A 17664-nucleotide genomic window follows, 5' to 3' on the forward strand; every position below is an offset into this window, starting at 1 on the left:
AGCTTTCTATTATTTGGATTGGCATACTTTTAAAATTTTTATTTTTAGTGACTTCTATTGCTATATCCTGACACATAAAATATATACACGGTGTACTTTCTATGAGTGGATTTGGCAGAGACAACTTCATAAAACCTGAAGAGGGCAGAAATCAAGGAACAAATGTCATTTAAGCCTCCTGAAAATGGAATAAAAAATTAAAACATACCATCTCTTTAGAAGGGATGAAAAACTAACTGAAAATAATGTTAAATGGATTATTACTTTTCCAGAAATGTTTGTTGCATTTTTATGGATAAAAATATATAAACTATATATTTTCTGAAATCTTCTCAGTAGACAGTTGTGAGTGCTAGCCAAATTGAAACAAATCTGTTAGATAAATGAGATCAATATTACCCATGCTTGTCAGTCTTTCTTAAATATAACACTCAGGTATTTTTGTTATGTCATGGACAAAAGAAGTCAGAATACTACTGCTAGAAATTTTACGATCCACATACAATGTAAAAATCCACAAGTACCATGAGTTGTTCATAAGCCAGGCAAATTGGAAAATCAATGGTAGGCCACATTCACCATTGATTAGAGGGTTGCATTCTGGGGAAGATGGGCCCGTAAAAGTCTATGGCTCACAGAAATCCATGTTTCTTTGTGATTCTCAGGACCATAGATGTTTGTAGAGAAGAAAGATTAAGAAGAAGGAGAAGGAGAAGGAGAAGGAGAAGGAGAAGGAGAAGAGAGAAAGAATATGAAGTTGTGTTAGTATGGAGGTGGGGAGAATAAGGGAGGAACTGAGAAACAGGAGAATAAAATCAAAGTACATTGCATAAAAAATCAAATAAAAAAGGTAAAAACACATTAAAGATACATAAAGTTTGGAAGGAGAAGTTGTAGTGGGGGACAGGGAGGAACTGAATAAGAGAGTGGGAGGCTGGGCGGTGGTGGCGCACGCCTTTAATCCCAGCACTTGGGAGGCAGAGGCAGGCGGATCTCTGAGTTCGAGGCCAGCCTGGTCTACAAGAGCTAGTTCCAGGACAGGCTCTAGAAACTACAGGGAAACCCTGTCTCGAAAAACCCAAAAAAAAAAAAAAAAAAAGAGAGAGAGAGAGTGGGAGATCGTTGTCTTTAAGACACATTACATGTGTGTTTGAAATTATAAAACAATAAAATAAAATAAACCTGTAAGGGGCTTGAAAATAGGAAGGCAAAAGTGCCCTGACTTTTCTCTTTGCAGCTTTCCATGGTTCACAGGCTAGTTTCTCACAAAGGAGGATGCGCACACGATGTTTGCTGGTTTCCAATTTAAAGTGTAGACCATGGCATTCTAACTTAGTCCTCCAGCCACCGAGGCACCTTTGTTTCCCATCTCGTTCTCTTCAAACTAGGGGAAGCCTCTACTCCTTCTTTCAACATGCTTGATCACAGTGTTGCTCAAGAACATTAAGTTCCAAATACCTGGGTTTTCTGTATCATAGCTCACTATTCACCATCTCAACATTTGCCCAGTGTGCCCTTCCAATCTTCCTGTAACTAATCTCAATATCTTCTGAATCTTTTTCCAAAATCCAGTCTGAACTGCAACCCCATAAGCAGCCTAGGTTCTAGAAATTAACACATTTCAATTTTTTTTCTGCCCCCCCCCCAAAACCCCTGAACTTTATTTACTTATTTTGCTGTGTTTATTTCCTCAAATATGTGTCCTCTTCCACTCCCATATTAGTAGATTCAGGGATTATATTTCTTCTCCAACAGGTTTTCGATTTGTCCTCATCCAGGACTACCTTCATTGACTATTTCAATATTATTATTGAAACATCTAGTTTATGATTGACATTAAAAAACAGTTAAATCTTGCAATTTTCCAGTGGGTTGATTATAAATATGTAGAATCTAGAGTCAATTCACCAAAGCCTTAATCCTCTGTTTAACCCTCTTAACAGCTTCCTTCACTTCCTTATTGCGAAGGGTATAAATAATAGGGTTGAGGAAAGGGGTGAGAAACGTGTAGACCAGGGCAATAAGCTTGCCTCTACCCTCGGCTCGGATCTCTGGTGGCCCTACATAGACAACAAAGGCAGAGCCGAAGAACAGAGTCACTACAGTTATATGGGAGGAGCAGGTGGAGAAGGCTTTGGCACGACTGGCGGCTGAAGGCAGCTTCAGCACAGCTTTAACAATACCCCCATAGAGTCCCAAGATGAGGACAAGATTGCATGTATTGATCATACCGATCACAGTAATATAAACCCGAGCATGCCAGCTTGTGTCCACACATGCCAACTGCATGACTGGTGCGAGGTCGCAAAAGTAATGGGCTACCTCTTTCAAGCAGTAGGGTAACGTGGCAGTGAGACCAGCAGGCACCAGGGCAGCTGAGAAGCCAGCCACCCATGTACCCACAACTAGCCTTAGCTGTACCTGTCTGCTCATGAGTGCATGGTAGTGAAGCGGGCGACAGATAGCCAGGTAGCGGTCCAGAGCCATGACACCTAACAGGTAGCACTCAGTCATGCCCAAGGAATGGAACACATACAGCTGGACAAAGCATGCAGTCAATGGGATGGGTGAAGGTCCATGGAGCAGGGAATGTAGCAAGGTGGGCACTGTGGTGCTGACATACCAGAGTTCCAGGAAGGAGAGGACACTGATAAAGAAGTACATGGGAGTGGACAGCCCCGAATCTGCTTGAACAAGGACAATGATGAACAAGTTCCCTGCAAGTGTGAGGAGATAGATGCACAGGGTCCCAAAGATTGCAAGATGTTGCAGGATACCAGTGGGAGTAAAACCAGCAAGGATGAAGGTGTGGGTCCAGGTGTGGTTAACATGATCCATGATTCCTGAGAATGAGAGATAGAAGCACCAAATGAGGAGCTTTAGGCTTTTTACTCTTGAAATCAAAGATGAGATGGCACAAGCAAAGAAACAGCACAGTCACCCAATCCATTCCCTCTAGTTTATAAAAAAGGAATCAATACTAGAAGTCAGGAGTGGTTTGCTCAACATCTGTTCCTTTATCCTTGAACCACCAATTGTAGACTATGAGAGAAGAGCCTTGGGTCTAGAATTTTCTCCTTTCTGCGTGAACAAAACAAGACAAAAAATAAAAACTAAACAAGAGGTAGGAAAATTCTTTCTCGTCCACCTACCATTCCTAGGGAAATGTTCCCATGATGTTATGAAATAATGTCCCGTACTATATACTGACTCCAATGACCAGAGTGCAGTAGGAAAAGAAACTTGCTTTTTCAAAGAGCTAAGTCTCACTGGGGGAGTCTCTTGGAACTCATCAAAGTTCTCATCAAAGACTGAAAGAGGAAAAGATTGATTAAAAAAAGCTATCTTGGGAGAATTTCTTAAAGCTTACATATTTGGCACAACATGAATAATCAAGAAGACTCCTGGATTTTTTTTTTTCTGGTTGGATCCTAACGGGAGACAAATTTCAGGATTCTGTAGGAGATAGAGAGAAAGGAGACAGTATTAAGCAGGCCTCGGGGAGGTGCATCAAGGGCACCTTCTTCAGGGATTGTATTTGTAATTTGCTTTACTAACAACTCAGAGTGAACCTTGGGCCAGACCACGGCTTCCTCCTTGTTTGAACTTCTTTAAGTGAAGAAGTTTAAGTTAGAGGTTCATGAAGCTCCTTAAAGTTATTATTCTGTGATTCTCTAGTCATTGACTGATGTGTGTTGGGTTAGCATGGATGTCCCTACATTAATGTCCCTCGAGTGGCACTCCCATACTCCCAGGGAAATTATTTGGAAAAGGTCAATGCTGCTCCCTACTTCTCCTCTTCAGCCACTCTTACCTCTTCTGTGCCACCTCCAACCATCACCTAGCTGATCTGGCTACAGTAGAACTAGTCTTATCCTTCTTGATATCATCTCTATGCCAAGACAGTTCAATCCTTATAGACCACGCTCCTGGAAATGCAGGTCTCCCACAGACTCCTTAATGAATGTTCCCTGGGGCTGTGATGACTACCTCTCAGTATGGATCCCCTGGGCCAACAAGTTAGGCTCAGAAAAGTGAGTCAAATGAGACATGTTTCTCAAACAACTTAGTTCTGCAAGCTTCTGAGATCAAATCCCATGGATATTGCCTGTTTTGCAATGACCACATTACATGTCATTAAAGAAACAACCCAACTCTCACAACCTCATCCATACATGGAGAATAACAATTTGGGGAGCCTGGAAAAGAATTGCCTTTTGAAAAGCTATTGGACAGGAGATTTGTCATTATTCACCATTTGCCTTACAATCTAGCAACCTAACCCATATGGGTACCATTTCTTTTATGCTGAACATCTCCATCTTCATCCCTCCTACCATTACCCGACACCAGAGTGACCACAATTAGTTCATTGTTCTAACCACTGCTTACCAACTATTGAAAATACTATTCCCAGTTTTAATTTACTGTTAAAATTATTGATTTTTTTTGTATTGTGAACACATATGTCTATTTTATGTACACAGGCACGCAGGTGTCCACAAAGGCCAGAAGAGGGCACCAGACCCTCTGGTGCTGGAGTTACAGGCAGTTATGAGTTAAGAAATGGATGCTGGGACTTAAACTCAGGTCCTCTGTATGAGCAACAAGCCTTCTTTACTGTGAGCAACCCCTCTGGCTCTCTGAAAATGCTATCCTAAATAAAGTATTTCAAATACCCAGCAGCAGGTTTGCTGAAAGTACTCAACCCAGTCCACCACCATTTACCCTGGACACAGTAATGAGACAAGCTTGGGTTTTCATAAAATGTTTCTACTCTCATTTTCTTCAAAATTCCTTTTATCAGTACCCGAACTTTGACCTCAGCTGAGTACTGTCTCCAAGTGTGTACTCAGATTCAGAGTCCAGATAAATTCAAGATAATTGCATTTACCCATTGAGTGTGAGTGTAAAACATTTGACTTTTGTAATTGATATAAAGGTATTTACTTTTTTTTTCATTTCAGAGCAAGAGATAAGTGCAAAGTAGTTGTTAAATTAATCTTAAGAGAAGGAAATAATCAACTATATTAAGAAACAAATAGCTCATAAAGGGACAATATCTCCGTGACTTGAGGCAACAGCAGGATGTCCACAAGGACTTTTGATAAGGCTCCATCCCTCCTCCTAAATAAAATGTCTAGATGAAAGCCATTGAATAGAACTCCTAAAATTGTCATAGGGATGCTACAGTGTATCACTCCATAGTTGATAATGGGGCTACTCAGGGTAGCAAGGTAAATCCTCCGAATTTCTCCTTACCTTCACATCACATTTGTCCTTCTGCATTCCCATATTTGTCATCCAATCTTCCAATCTTTGCAAAGAACTGCACATCATTTCTACATTTGATGTGATATCTCCATTTATATGTCTGAAAGCATGGTATTCACTGAGTAGACTATACACTCCATAACAACTACCTGAGCATAGAGGTCAAATACCTGAGCATAGAGGTAAGAGATGCTATCTAGCATCAAGTGGAAGAGGAATGTATACCATAAGTTGCAATCAGGAACAAAGAATGGCTTTTTAAAATCATTATGTAAAAATTTTATGTGAGATAGGACATAATAAGTACAAAACTCACCAGCTCATTAGTAAATTTTCCAATAATACTACATGCCTATGAGAAATTAGAAGTGAATAAATGAATGACTCATAAGGTTAGGGACATTTAAGAAGAGTGAGAAGAATCGCTAAGAGCCAGAGTTGGTGGATGTGTACAAGCAAACTGTTTCCTGGACATAGTAGCGCAGATACACATATGAACACACAGCACTTATGACATCATGCATAAGACTTGTATAAGATCAAGCCGGACCAAATCCCAGCATGGAGAGGAGAGGTGAATACCAAGTCCTACTCTTAGCTGAGGCTATTTGCAACTGATAGCTTTGGGAGGGGGGAAAGGACAGTTTTCTTTAAGAGCATGGCCCCTCAGAGCCACCAAGATGCAGTGGAAGGCCACATACCCAAGGATATATGGGCAGCACAAACAGAACTTGAAGGGTTTAAATTTTTTTTTGTTTTTTTGTTTTTCAAGACAGGGTTTCTCTGCAGCTTTTTTAGATCCTGTCCTGGAACTAGCTCTTGTAGACCAGGCTGGCCTCGAACTCACAGAGATCCGCCTGCCTCTGCCTCCCGAGTGCTGGGATTAAAGGTGTGCGCCACCACCGCCCGGCAGGGGTTTAAATTTTTTAACAAAATGTAATAAAGATGAGGCAAGGTTGAGTTGTGTAGGGAAGTAGAGTAGAACTGGGAGGGTGTGGGGGAGGGGTGAGTGAAACCAAAGTCCATTGTCGGAAACTTGCAAGCAGCTAAGGAAGATGAGGAAACGTCACGAGTTTACGTGATTGTAAGTTTCTGTTCCTCTAAAAATTTATCATGCTGTATTTATAAATAATACATCATTTTAAAATTGCACCCAAAAGGTTACAAAAATACTGTCAGATGCAGCTAAAATGTGCCTGATAAATAGGAAAATGTGGTCATAGGTCATTCTGAAAAATAACTGGGCAGGCTTGCATTCAGTGAACAGGGTTCTTACTAACTTCACCTTTCTTTGCTACCTAATGTACTAAAGTTAAGACAAAGTACAAATACCCTACATGAGGAATGCTGGTCTTACTGCAAGCGTACTGCGATTGGTGTGTTCACTTTTCGTCCCGACCTTTTCATCCTGTCTGTTCAACGAGAGTCATTATTCAGATTGGCAAGGTGGCTACGAGCTGGCATGGATATTTAGCTCCTTACATCGCATTAGGCACTTGTAAAATGGGATGCTGTTTGTTGTACAAAATGAAATATACAACCACTTCCTGCCAGAGACAGCCTGAGAGATTCCAGTTCCCTGAGGTATTGTCTGGCCACTCAAAGGGCATGTCAAGGGTGAAGATCCAGTGACATTACACACTAAGTATATAAATGCTGTTTGCATATTCCCAAAAGCACTGTGTGATGATAGCCTCGACTTGTGTTATAAAGAGAAAGGCCCAAGACGGTTAGGAGATAACAATTGCACAGCAAAAAGCAAAGGTAGCTTAGAGTTTCATGAATGGATTTCTGAAAGGCATTTTCTCCTGATAGAGTTAAAGGAGAGTAATATAAAAAGGAGAGTAATATAATGCTTGCCACAGTTATTTGACTTTTTTAAAAGACTTTATTTGTTCACATACTCATTTATTCTTCTTAAATATGAATGAATAAAAATCCATGGTATGGCATCCCTTGCTTTCCTCAGTTGTGATATGACAAGTTCTAGCTCCACAGCTGATATGTAAGCATCCTATCCTACCATAGAGCATGAACCTCATAGAAATGGAAGCCCATAGACTTAACTAGAGTGATGCAAGTCACTCCCCGGACAAACAGCTCCCAGAAGTTCTTTAGTGCTAACAACACAGAAAACAATTCTTTTGAAATCACCATCAGTAGCCTATGTGAAGTTAGAGGCATAAGGAGACAAAGGATGGGGGTCTCAAATAATAGTGAAAGAACGGAGTGCTGTGCCCAGCACTGAAGAGCATAGGGTTAATGATTGTGTTTGAATCCTCCAGTTAAACAAGGAGAACATGAGACACAGCTCAGGAGGAGATGCTTCATAGGGATGCCTCAACTAGGCTGCATAATACCCCCACAAAGGAGAGGTAAGTGTACAGATCAGCAGTCACTGGATGTGGGAAATGTGGGACTATAACATTTATATAGTTTCTAAGATTCCTATTACTGCACATTTTACAGATTGAGAAACTTGAGACAGAGATTTTGAATATGTTGCCTAAACTCACAAAGCAAGTGGATGTGAGATTAACATCTGAACCAATGCAGGGAATCTTAACCTCTTTTCTATTTAACACTGTGAGGTAACAAGGTCAATTTGAACATTTATTATTCATTGGAATTTTAGAATATTCTGTTATAGGCATTTTAAGACAAAGGGAAACCAGAAAGCAAATATTTTTCCCCAATAAGTAGAAAAAAAGCTGTGGGAAATTGACCAATAAATTTCCTTTCTTCGGGATATTCTGAATATTCTCTGCTGGGTCTGGATCATGATGCTTTCCAAAGTGCTGCAATCCTAGAATCGAAACTCCCTCAGCTGGAAGGAATGTGAGCAGCTATCCCTGCCAGCCACTCAGATTTCACACAGAGATGAGACTGAGGTGACTCTGCCAAGGTCGACTAGACATCTGGATGACAGCTTGTTGAGTCCGGCTCTTGATGGCAATTCCAGAAATCCTTCTGACTTAGTTGTGCCAATAGTGAAACAATCATCCTTAGTCGGTGGGATGAGAGGAAGGCTAATAGTGTATCTTAGGCTAGGCATGATTGCACAGCAGTGTGAGTTTAAGGCCTGCCTGGTGTGTACAGTGAATCCCCAGCTAAGCTGGGATACAGGTTCAACTCAACTCATACACACACACACACACACACACACACACACACCTGTGTGTATATGGACATAATAATCACTGATCCTGATGTGGAGAGTATTATAAAGTCATTGCTTTTAGTTTTGTAGTGGGACATATGTAAGAATGAGAAAGATGAGACATATTCACACAGTCCCCAGTCTCTGCCAAGGCTTTAGTTCCGTCATTCTAATATCCAGACCACCCCTAAGTGGGTGGCTGGTGGCTCAGGATTCACAGATCTCTAAAGTGCAGAGGCGGAAGGGAACAGTGCTGTCAAGCTTTAAACAGAGGGTGGGGCTGACGCCACAGCTTTGTGCGGTGTTTGCCTTTCTGTTGTTTACTGGCACGCCTTTCCTGTGACATCTGTCATCTTTTTTTCTGCTCCTCCTATAAAGACGACTTCAAATTCACTCTAAGAAAATATTTATGGCACTGAAAAAGAGTTCAGACAACATGCTCAACTCTGCTGCTCTTGAGCCAAAGGGAACTAGGTGAGCAGTTCTAGTCTTCAGCCACTCCCTGGAAGTTAAATCCCACTGAGGTGGCTCTGGGACCGTGACTCAAGATTACTGGACTCAAGCAGTGGAGCTCCCTGCTCCGCATGAATCACCACACATGCTGTCATTGAACTGTTTCCGTCACCCTTGTTTTCTCCCTTTTAAACTCTGTTGGGATCACCTGTCTTATAAACAAGCTGCTGCAGGCCTTAGTTGGCCTTATTTCCCTGTTGTCATGCCTGCTGACTTCACCCACTATCCTGGAGAGACTTGTGAATTCTGAGTCGTCAGCCGCACACTTTGGGGTTGTCTGGATATGAGAATGACAGAACCAAAGCTAGGCACTGGGTGAACGAGTTTCACTTTTTTCGCTCTTTTATCTTGTTCCAATACAAAAAATCAAAGTCATAAATTCAATTAAAGTAGTTCCTCTATGACAGAGACCCACACTGGAGCAATGGACTGAGCTCCCAAGGTCCAGATGAAGAGCAGAAGGAGGGAAAACATGAGCAAGGAAGTAAGGACCGCAAGGGGTACGTCCACCCACTGAGACCGTGAGACTGTTTTAATGGGAGCTCACCAAGGCCAGCTGGACTGGGACTGAACAGAATGGGATCAAACTAGACTCTCTGAATGTGGCTGACAATGAGGGCTGACTGAGAAGCCAATGATAACAGCACTGGGTTTTGATTCTACTGCATGTACTGGCTTTTTGGGAGCCTAGTCTGTTTGGATGCACACCTTCCTAGACCTGGATGAAGGGGGGAGGGCCTTAGACTTCCCACAGGACAGGGCATCCTGACTTCTCTTAGGATTGGAGAGGGAGTGAGAGTGGGGGGAGGGGGAGGTAAATGGGAGGAGGGGAGAAGGTGGAAATTTTTAATAAATAAGTAAAATAAAAAATAGTTCCTCTATGCAAGTTTTTAATCCACCGTAGCATTTCTTCACCATCAGATCAGAAAGGATTAAGATAAAACTCCTTTCCCTTGACCTGTTCCATCTCTGATAGGTCAAGAAAGAGTGGGTCTGTGCAGCATAGTGAGTGCTAAACTGAGTGGTAATCTTATTGGCATTGATTCTGATTCTGCAAAATGATTAACGAACCAGTTGATTCTTACGTTTGCCCAGGATGTGGGTAACGCCGAAAGAGATAATTAGGCTTCTCTCAACAAAGCCCTGATCTTGTCACTGACCCTTTTCACGGCCTCCTTCACTTCCTTGTTGCGAAGGGAATAGATGATGGGGTTGAGGAATGGAGTCAGAAGGGCATACACTAAGGCGATAAGCTTGTCGGTGCCCTCGGGTCTGTTCTGAGGCGAGCCCACGTACACAGTAAAAGCAGAAGCATAAAACAGCGCCACGACTGTCATGTGGGACGAACAAGTAGAGAAGGCTTTGGCCCGGCTGGCGGCTGAAGGCAGCTTCAGCACAGCTTTCACAATACCCCCGTAGAGTCCCAAGATGAGGACAAAATTGCATCCAGTGGCCACACCAATAACTGCCCCGTGAACCTGAGCGTGCCGGCTTGTGTCCATACATGCTAACCGCATTAGTGGTGCCAAGTCACAAAAGTAATGGGCTACCTCTTTCAAACAGTAAGGTAAAGTGGCAGTGAGACTGGCAGGCACCAGGGCAGCTGAGAAGCCAGCCACCCAAGTGGCACCTGCTAGCCACAGCTGCACCTGTCTGCTCATGAGTGCATGGTAGTGGAGCGGGCGACAGATGGCCAGGTAGCGGTCCAGAGCCATGACACCTAACAGGTAGCACTCAGTCATGCCCAAGGAGTGGAACACATACAACTGGACAAAGCATGCAGTCGATGGGATGGGTGAAGGTCCATGGAGCAGGGAATGTAGCAAGGTGGGCACTGTGGTGCTGACATACCAGAGTTCCAGGAAGGAGAGGACACTGATAAAGAAGTACATGGGAGTGGACAGCCCCGAATCTGCTTGAACAAGGACAATGATGAACAAGTTCCCTGCAAGTGTGAGGAGATAGATACACAGGGTCCCCATGAAGGTAAGAGGTCGCAGAGTGCCAGTCGGAGTGAAACCAGCAAGGATGAAGGTGTGGGTCCAGGTGTGGTTAGCACAGTCCATGATTCCAAGGAGTAGGGGGAGTTAAGCTGCAAGACGAACTCCTTCAGCATCCTCCATCTCTTCATGCAATATTCCTAGAGCCAGGCACAGCAACGGTGAGCACACGACTGAGCTTGAACATTGTCTCATTAAATCCCTTATGTTTTCATACTGAAACAGCACCTCCCCTTCCCTACCTCCTGTCCAAGGCAAAATGATTGGCTGAATGACCCAACATCAGTAGGTGGCTGGGCTTGGACTAGAAATGACAACTCCTGACCCTGTTTAATCTTTGTGTATGTTCTAGTATGGAACTCTTGAGAGTCCAGCAACTCAATTCTCCCTAGCCCATTACCAAAAAAAAGGGGAGAAGGAGCTTTTCTATTGTAATCTTTCTTATGAGCTTTATCTTTTCTGAGGACTCTGTGCAGCTAGTTTACAATGATAAAATAACCAGAGGTATTGTGCTGTTGTCAGGGATTGCCACCTAAAGGTTGTGACCTCTCTCAGGAAATCTTATGCTTCATCGACTGTTTTGGGAGGGATGGGTTAGGTGATCTGGGCATGAAAATGGGGTTGACACTCCAAAAGTGCTCCCTAAAATATCAGGTCCATGCTGTGTAATGATTATTCATTCAACACTCATACTGAAGCTTTTAAAACTGGGTCTTCCTGAGAGACAGGTAACTGGAATTATCGAAGAAGAAAAGTGTGAGTCAGAATCCCCAGGCAGAGAAGAAACTGCATCAGCCAGAGACTGACTGTGTCCCCTTGCTCTGACACACCCAGCTGTCTGGGAATTTTTCACTTAACTAACTTCCTCTTCCCTAAAAGGAAGAATAGAAACACTTGGCAGTTCGTTCCTGAAACTCATCTGAGTTTTGTTTTCCCAATGTTATTGGAAAATGATTGTGAGTTTTGTGGGCATCAAGTCTAATTTTGCTTGAGTTTTCTTGCCACCCACTGAGAGGATCAAAGCTCTTGCCTAATTCTCTTCTGATAATCACATACCCACTTTACCACCTTCACCCGTTACCTGAGCCCTTGATGGTTTTAGAAACTGTAGCCTCCTCCTCAGAGCAATTTCTGTTGCTATCTACTTATATCCAGTGCTCCTAGAAAGTTAATTTTCCCAGAGGCTCCTTGTGGGGTGTTCCCTGGAACTGTCAGTGTCATGAGCTCTTAGTGAAAGTCCCTCTGGGGCAACGAGTTGGGCAGAGAGAAGTGAAACATGCCAGTTCTATTTCTCAGATAATTACTCTTCATCTTGCATCTAGGACTGATGCCTTCATCAGTAAATTCATATTCCAGTAAGCAACAGTCAAAATGAAGGCTGTGGGAAATGGTTTCAAAGGAAGAGATAAATAGTTGTGTAAAATAATGTTAAAGTGATTTTAATTTTTTAATCTAACTATCCCTTTTATTGGCATATTTGTTCATAATATTGTTTCCTAAGGAAAATAATATGAACCAAAGTTCAAAGTGATATCATCTGCAGCTAAACCACTGTGACAAGAAGTACTCATTTATCAAATGGACCACTTTCAATTTTCCATACTTTATGCTAGGGTAAAGGTAGTATAGAGAATGGTATTTCTTTTCTCAAGAAGTTTAATTTGTAGTGTGAGAAATAAACTTTAAATAGAAACTGAAAAAAAACAGACAAAGAATATGAAACATGTGAAAAGATATTAGCCAACTCAAAATAAGGTGTGTTCAATCTGGAGCAATATTCTGGTATTCTTCTCATGTTTTTACTTTGACAAAGACCTAGAAGTTCACAGACATACTTGATTTGAAAGATGTTCTTCATATATTAGGTATAAGAATATAATATAACATACATTGAATTAACTGTTAACAATACTTATGTAAACTTCATACTTATTTTCATTAAACCAGATTATCCTATTTTTAGGATTTCATCTTGTATTTTCCTTTAGTCTTATTTATAATTGTAAAGGCCAGAAGCAATTCAAGAGATCCACTATAGGTGACTGGTTAAATAAAACAACCAGACGAGACAAAGGAGTTTTTTTGTTTGTTTGTTTTATCAAAATGAGAATGCCCTTCCTGAAATGATATATAAATTTCCAGGATGTATAGAAATAATTACATTAATTTGCTTTCAGTAAAGAAAACACTGAAGAGTTCTAAGAAACACTATTAAATTTTTATGAGTACGGTGTATGTAAAAGCTCAGAGAGGGAGAAACTCAGTTTGGGAGAAACACTCATATTACCTTCTCTGGATTACTTGATTATTAAAAATAAAATAGGCATATTATTTACTGCTATGATTGTGCTCACAGTAGTGTGATAGCAATCAGCGATGAGTGTCCTTTTCCCTGAGTTGTGAGATGTCTACTGAAAACTCCATACTAAGACAGCAAGTTCTTCATGCTCATCAGTGAGCATAGACCTTAGTGCTGAATTAATCTGATCCAAGAGATGCTCAGCACATCTTTTGGGTATCAGCAAGGAGTGATGCTTGGGGGGTATTTTGTTGTCTTCACAAATACTTTTCAACAAAGACAGATTGAGATAACTGTAATTAGGAAGACAAAAGGTAAAGAGAAAAAAGTTATGGTACCTACTTTGCGTAGGTAAGAAGAATGACAAGAGCCCCCAGGGTTTCACTAAATACCTTGGTCCAACTTGAATCACTACTAGTTTGACTACCATTTACATGATAAATGCGAGATATAGGTAAATTAGGCAAGAATCCCCTTTATGGAATTTATATGTAAAAAATTTAAAGTAGTGTCTTTCTCATATATATATATATATATATATATATATATATATATATATATATACCAATGTGCTTCCCATGTATAAAATACTTTAACACAAGAATTCTCTCTGCATCTGCTTCTATCAGTTACTCGATGAAAATTCTATGATGATAATTGGGTTAGTCACCAATTTGATTACAGGAGAAGGCCAGTTAGGCACCTTTTGTGCTATTGCTAGGTGTCTTAGCTGGGGTCATCCTTGTGGATTCCTGAGAATTTCCCTAGCTCAAGGTTTCTAAGCACTGGGTTGAGCTCCTGGAGTCCAGTTGAAGAGTGGGAGGAGGGACTATATGAAGAGAGAGGGCGTCAAGGTCATGATGGGGAAAATCACAGAGATAACTGATCCGAGCTGGTGGGAGCTCACGGACTGACTGGACTGACAGCTGGGGAGGGAACCTGCATGGGACTAAACAGAGCCCTCTGAATGTGAAAGACAGTTATTTGACTTGATCTGTTTGTGGGGCCCCTGACAGTGGGACCTGGATTTATCTTTGATGCATGAACTGGCTTCTAATGGAGCCCATTCCCTGTGGTAAGATACCTTGCTTGGCCTTGATGCAGGGGGGAGAGTTTTGGTCCTGCCTCAACTTGGTATGCCAGACTTTTTTGACTGCCCAAAAGAGGCCTTACCACTCGGAAAGGAGGGGGTGGGAAGTGAGGGAGTGAGGAAAGGAGCGGGTGACAAGTGGGGCAGTGAGGAAAGTGGGAGAACGGGGGGGGGAGGGGAACTGTGGTTGGCATATAAAATGAAAAATATTTAAATAAAATAAAAGGACAAAAAAAAACAAAGAATTCTCTCAGCTTACCTATTATCTGTGTTTCACAAGTGAGAAAGACAAGTGAAAAATTCAAAGACATTAGGGGGAAATATTAAAGATAATGACTGGATTATGGAAAGTGATGTTAAAATCCCATCTCTAAAGACTATCTGACCTGTGTCTGGAGGAAAGGGGATCTATTACCACCTAAAAACCCTCTTACGTGTTCAGACCATGGGCAGCCACGTTCATATTTCATTTCTTTTCATCTTTGTGGGAGTTTGAGGTCATTATTATGTTTTTAGGGTAAGGAAACATATTTCAGAAGAGGTTCATGTTTTTCCCCAGAACGTTTTAACTAATAGGAGGCAAAACCTGGCTATGTATGGACATATTTCCCTCCCCTTTGGCATATTAAGAAGTTGACCATCTGACTGGGCCTGTATCAGGTCATCTCTTCTTAAAAGAGGGTTGAGCCAGAAAGAGATCTCAGAGGCAGAGTGCTTGCCTAGCGCATTTAATGTCCCACATTCAAAACAGTGTTGCAATCATATAACCAAACTTTCTAAAAATAGGGAGACTCTGAAAAGTCGTCCACGCCCAGCAGTGTTTTGCAGTGACGGAATGAAGCCAAGGATGTTGCAATAGAGCAGCAGAGGTTGCCAAATTCATCTAAGTGAATTTTCTTTGTGGGAAGTTCAGAACTACTTCTTCATTTGCCTTAAATCATTGGCACTAACTTTTAAAAAGAATGTGTAAAGGAGTGTAAAATCAGAGAGGGGGCTGAAGAGGTGGGTCAGCAGGTAACAGCATCGGCTGGTGAGCCTGAAAACCTGAATCCAATCTCCAAAACCCACATGGTGAAAGGACAGAGCCAACTCCTATAAGTTGTTCTTAGATTTCTACATGTGCTCAGAAACACATGCAGAAACAGCGTGCACTTCCACATATGCACATATGCATGCATTTCACATACACACACCAAAATAAACAAACAAACAACAAAAAAAACCCAGTGGGTATCTACTTGGTATGATGCAGAAATTCAAACCTCTTTTTAATCAAATATAAAGTGTATTCAAGACTCACAGGGCAGTCTCTCTTTGCCACATTCTGTCTGTCTAAGAAGCTGTGCATCTTTTAGACATTCATATTCCCTGATTGGCCTTCAGTTCCATCATCAGAAAAGAGAGAGCAAAAATGAGTCATCTCAGAGAAGAAAATGGTGGGGACACCAGGTGAGCATAGAGAAGGCCAGAGTTGTTAAGTTCCAGCCTCTACTTCCTATTCCCATATTTTTTACCTTATATTGATAATTTTTATATGCCACCTTCATATGAGGTTTGCTCATTTCTCTTTTTGAAAGCAGAAAAGTTAGTGTTTTCTGGGGTATTTTGTTTTATCTTTATGTAAGACTGATGGGTTCACATCTTGCTAGGGCTGTGCAGCAATGACCGAACCAGTCTGAAGGAAAGTGGGACACATGCCTACCTGGGATAGATAATGGGATGGATGCATTTGGAAAAGAAATGCAATCCATTATCATCATGGAAACAGGAAGACAAAGACCTCAGGCATGTGGACTCAGGCCTAGATAATGGCGTTGACTGAAACCTCAGATAGTAGTGATGGGCAGAGGATGAATAGATTGATTTACTCTGGTAGCCTCCAAATCCAGTATCTTAAGTGCCATGCTTAAACCATAAATATGCTTTTCACTATGGAATACTTTTAATTACTGAACAAATCTCCTGTCTTCCCTATATTATTCATGCAAGATGTCCTTTTCTCCACTCTCAGAACTAGGCCATTAACACAAGAGGCATCATTTTTCTCTCTAACTTTATAACCTTATATTTTGGGGGTCTTCCTAAGGCTCTGTGTGCTGGTGAATACAGCCACTCTAGCGAACACTGTATAAATGATATTGCTCCTGCTACTACACAGTTGACGGTTATAAATATATATGTTCTGGTTAAATTCCTGGTGACTGGTTAAATGGATTTAAAGAATGAAGAGATACAAATAGCACTTCATCTAACTGTAGTTGAAAGCCCTGTTCCTACACTCGGTGTCTATTACAGGTTAAGTAACTGGAGCCCTGGATGTCTATTTGATACATGAGGAACGAGGTTGTACATGTATCATGACCTGTCTTCCCTCAGTGAACTGTCACTCAAATAAGTGTTCGGTGGACAACAAAAAAGCTACACCAATGTTCAGGGACTATAGAAATTCTAGACATAGAGAGAAGAGACCAGAATGCACCAGCCTTTCTGCACAAAGGCGCAACAGCATGCAATGGTCCTGGAAATGTTTATAAATGGGCGTTCAAAGTAAGTATTCAATATTCCTTTTTTTTCAGTAGGTCTTAGGCAGTTGCCTTGACCATTCCTATCTTTAGACACACCAACCATTTGTTTTCATATTGTGTTTTCAAGACAAGGAGCTGACTATGGATGTAACACATCCCGTTGGAGCATATATCTCACAGGGAAGCAAGAGAGGCAGACCTGAAGCAGCTTCAGAAATCCTCCCACAAACTTTTCTCCAGAGCAACTCAGGGGAACAGAGTGAAACACCTAACAAGTTTCCTAATGAGAAAACAAACGAGTTGCTTAATTGAGCTGGGGAAGCCAGAAGCCAGAGCAAGGGGAATGGCTCCCAGGTGGAAGTCAATGCCCAATTAATGACCGGGGGCCTCAACTTCCGTAATTATCAGCATTTTCTCTTCGGAGATCACCAGCGCAGGAGTGTCATAGTAGGAAGCTTTGGGGAGGTCCTCGTTGTCTCCTTTTACTTCCTTCAATTAGCCCTAATTAGGATCATGGGAACACAGACCAAGATGTCAAAGTTGCTACTTTAGTTTAGGACTTTGTTGGAGTCCCTTCTGCAAATATTTTCCCTAAATAATACATTTGTTTCTTGTATCTACCATAGGCAATATGTTGATTTAGAGTGACATCCGGGCAGGCCTAGGTGTGAATCCAAACTTTGCCACTAGCTAACTCCAGTATATTGTGAGCCACAGACCTTCCCTGGCCTCAATCTTTTATTAAAACATGAAAGTGATTTCACTCTGTGACTTTTATGGTGTTTTGAACTGTTTTTCTAAAC

The 17664-nt window shown here is 41.6% G+C and overlaps 2 protein-coding genes across 2 annotated transcripts; both read right to left on the reverse strand.

Annotated features, from left to right (window-relative positions):
• Window positions 1-1899: 1899 nt before the first annotated feature.
• LOC119799579 (olfactory receptor 6N1-like) lies at window positions 1900-2838 on the reverse strand. The gene has a single exon (XM_038309543.1). It carries the CDS (start codon window positions 2836-2838, stop codon window positions 1900-1902), a length of 939 nt encoding a protein of 312 aa, XP_038165471.1.
• Window positions 2839-10068: 7230 nt separating this feature from the next.
• Window positions 10069-11013, reverse strand: LOC119827051 (olfactory receptor 6N1-like). The gene has a single exon (XM_038348509.1). It carries the CDS (start codon window positions 11011-11013, stop codon window positions 10069-10071), a length of 945 nt encoding a protein of 314 aa, XP_038204437.1.
• Window positions 11014-17664: the final 6651 nt, after the last annotated feature.

The sequence above is a fragment of the Arvicola amphibius genome, chromosome 12 (genome assembly GCF_903992535.2).
Source record: "Arvicola amphibius chromosome 12, mArvAmp1.2, whole genome shotgun sequence".
Classification (NCBI taxonomy): domain Eukaryota; kingdom Metazoa; phylum Chordata; class Mammalia; order Rodentia; family Cricetidae; genus Arvicola; species Arvicola amphibius.

Coding starts and splice junctions, on each gene's coding strand:
- LOC119799579 (XM_038309543.1), bottom strand. CDS start 2,838: ATGGATCATGTTAACCACACCTGGACCCACACCTTCATCCTTGCTGGT.
- LOC119827051 (XM_038348509.1), bottom strand. CDS start 11,013: ATGGACTGTGCTAACCACACCTGGACCCACACCTTCATCCTTGCTGGT.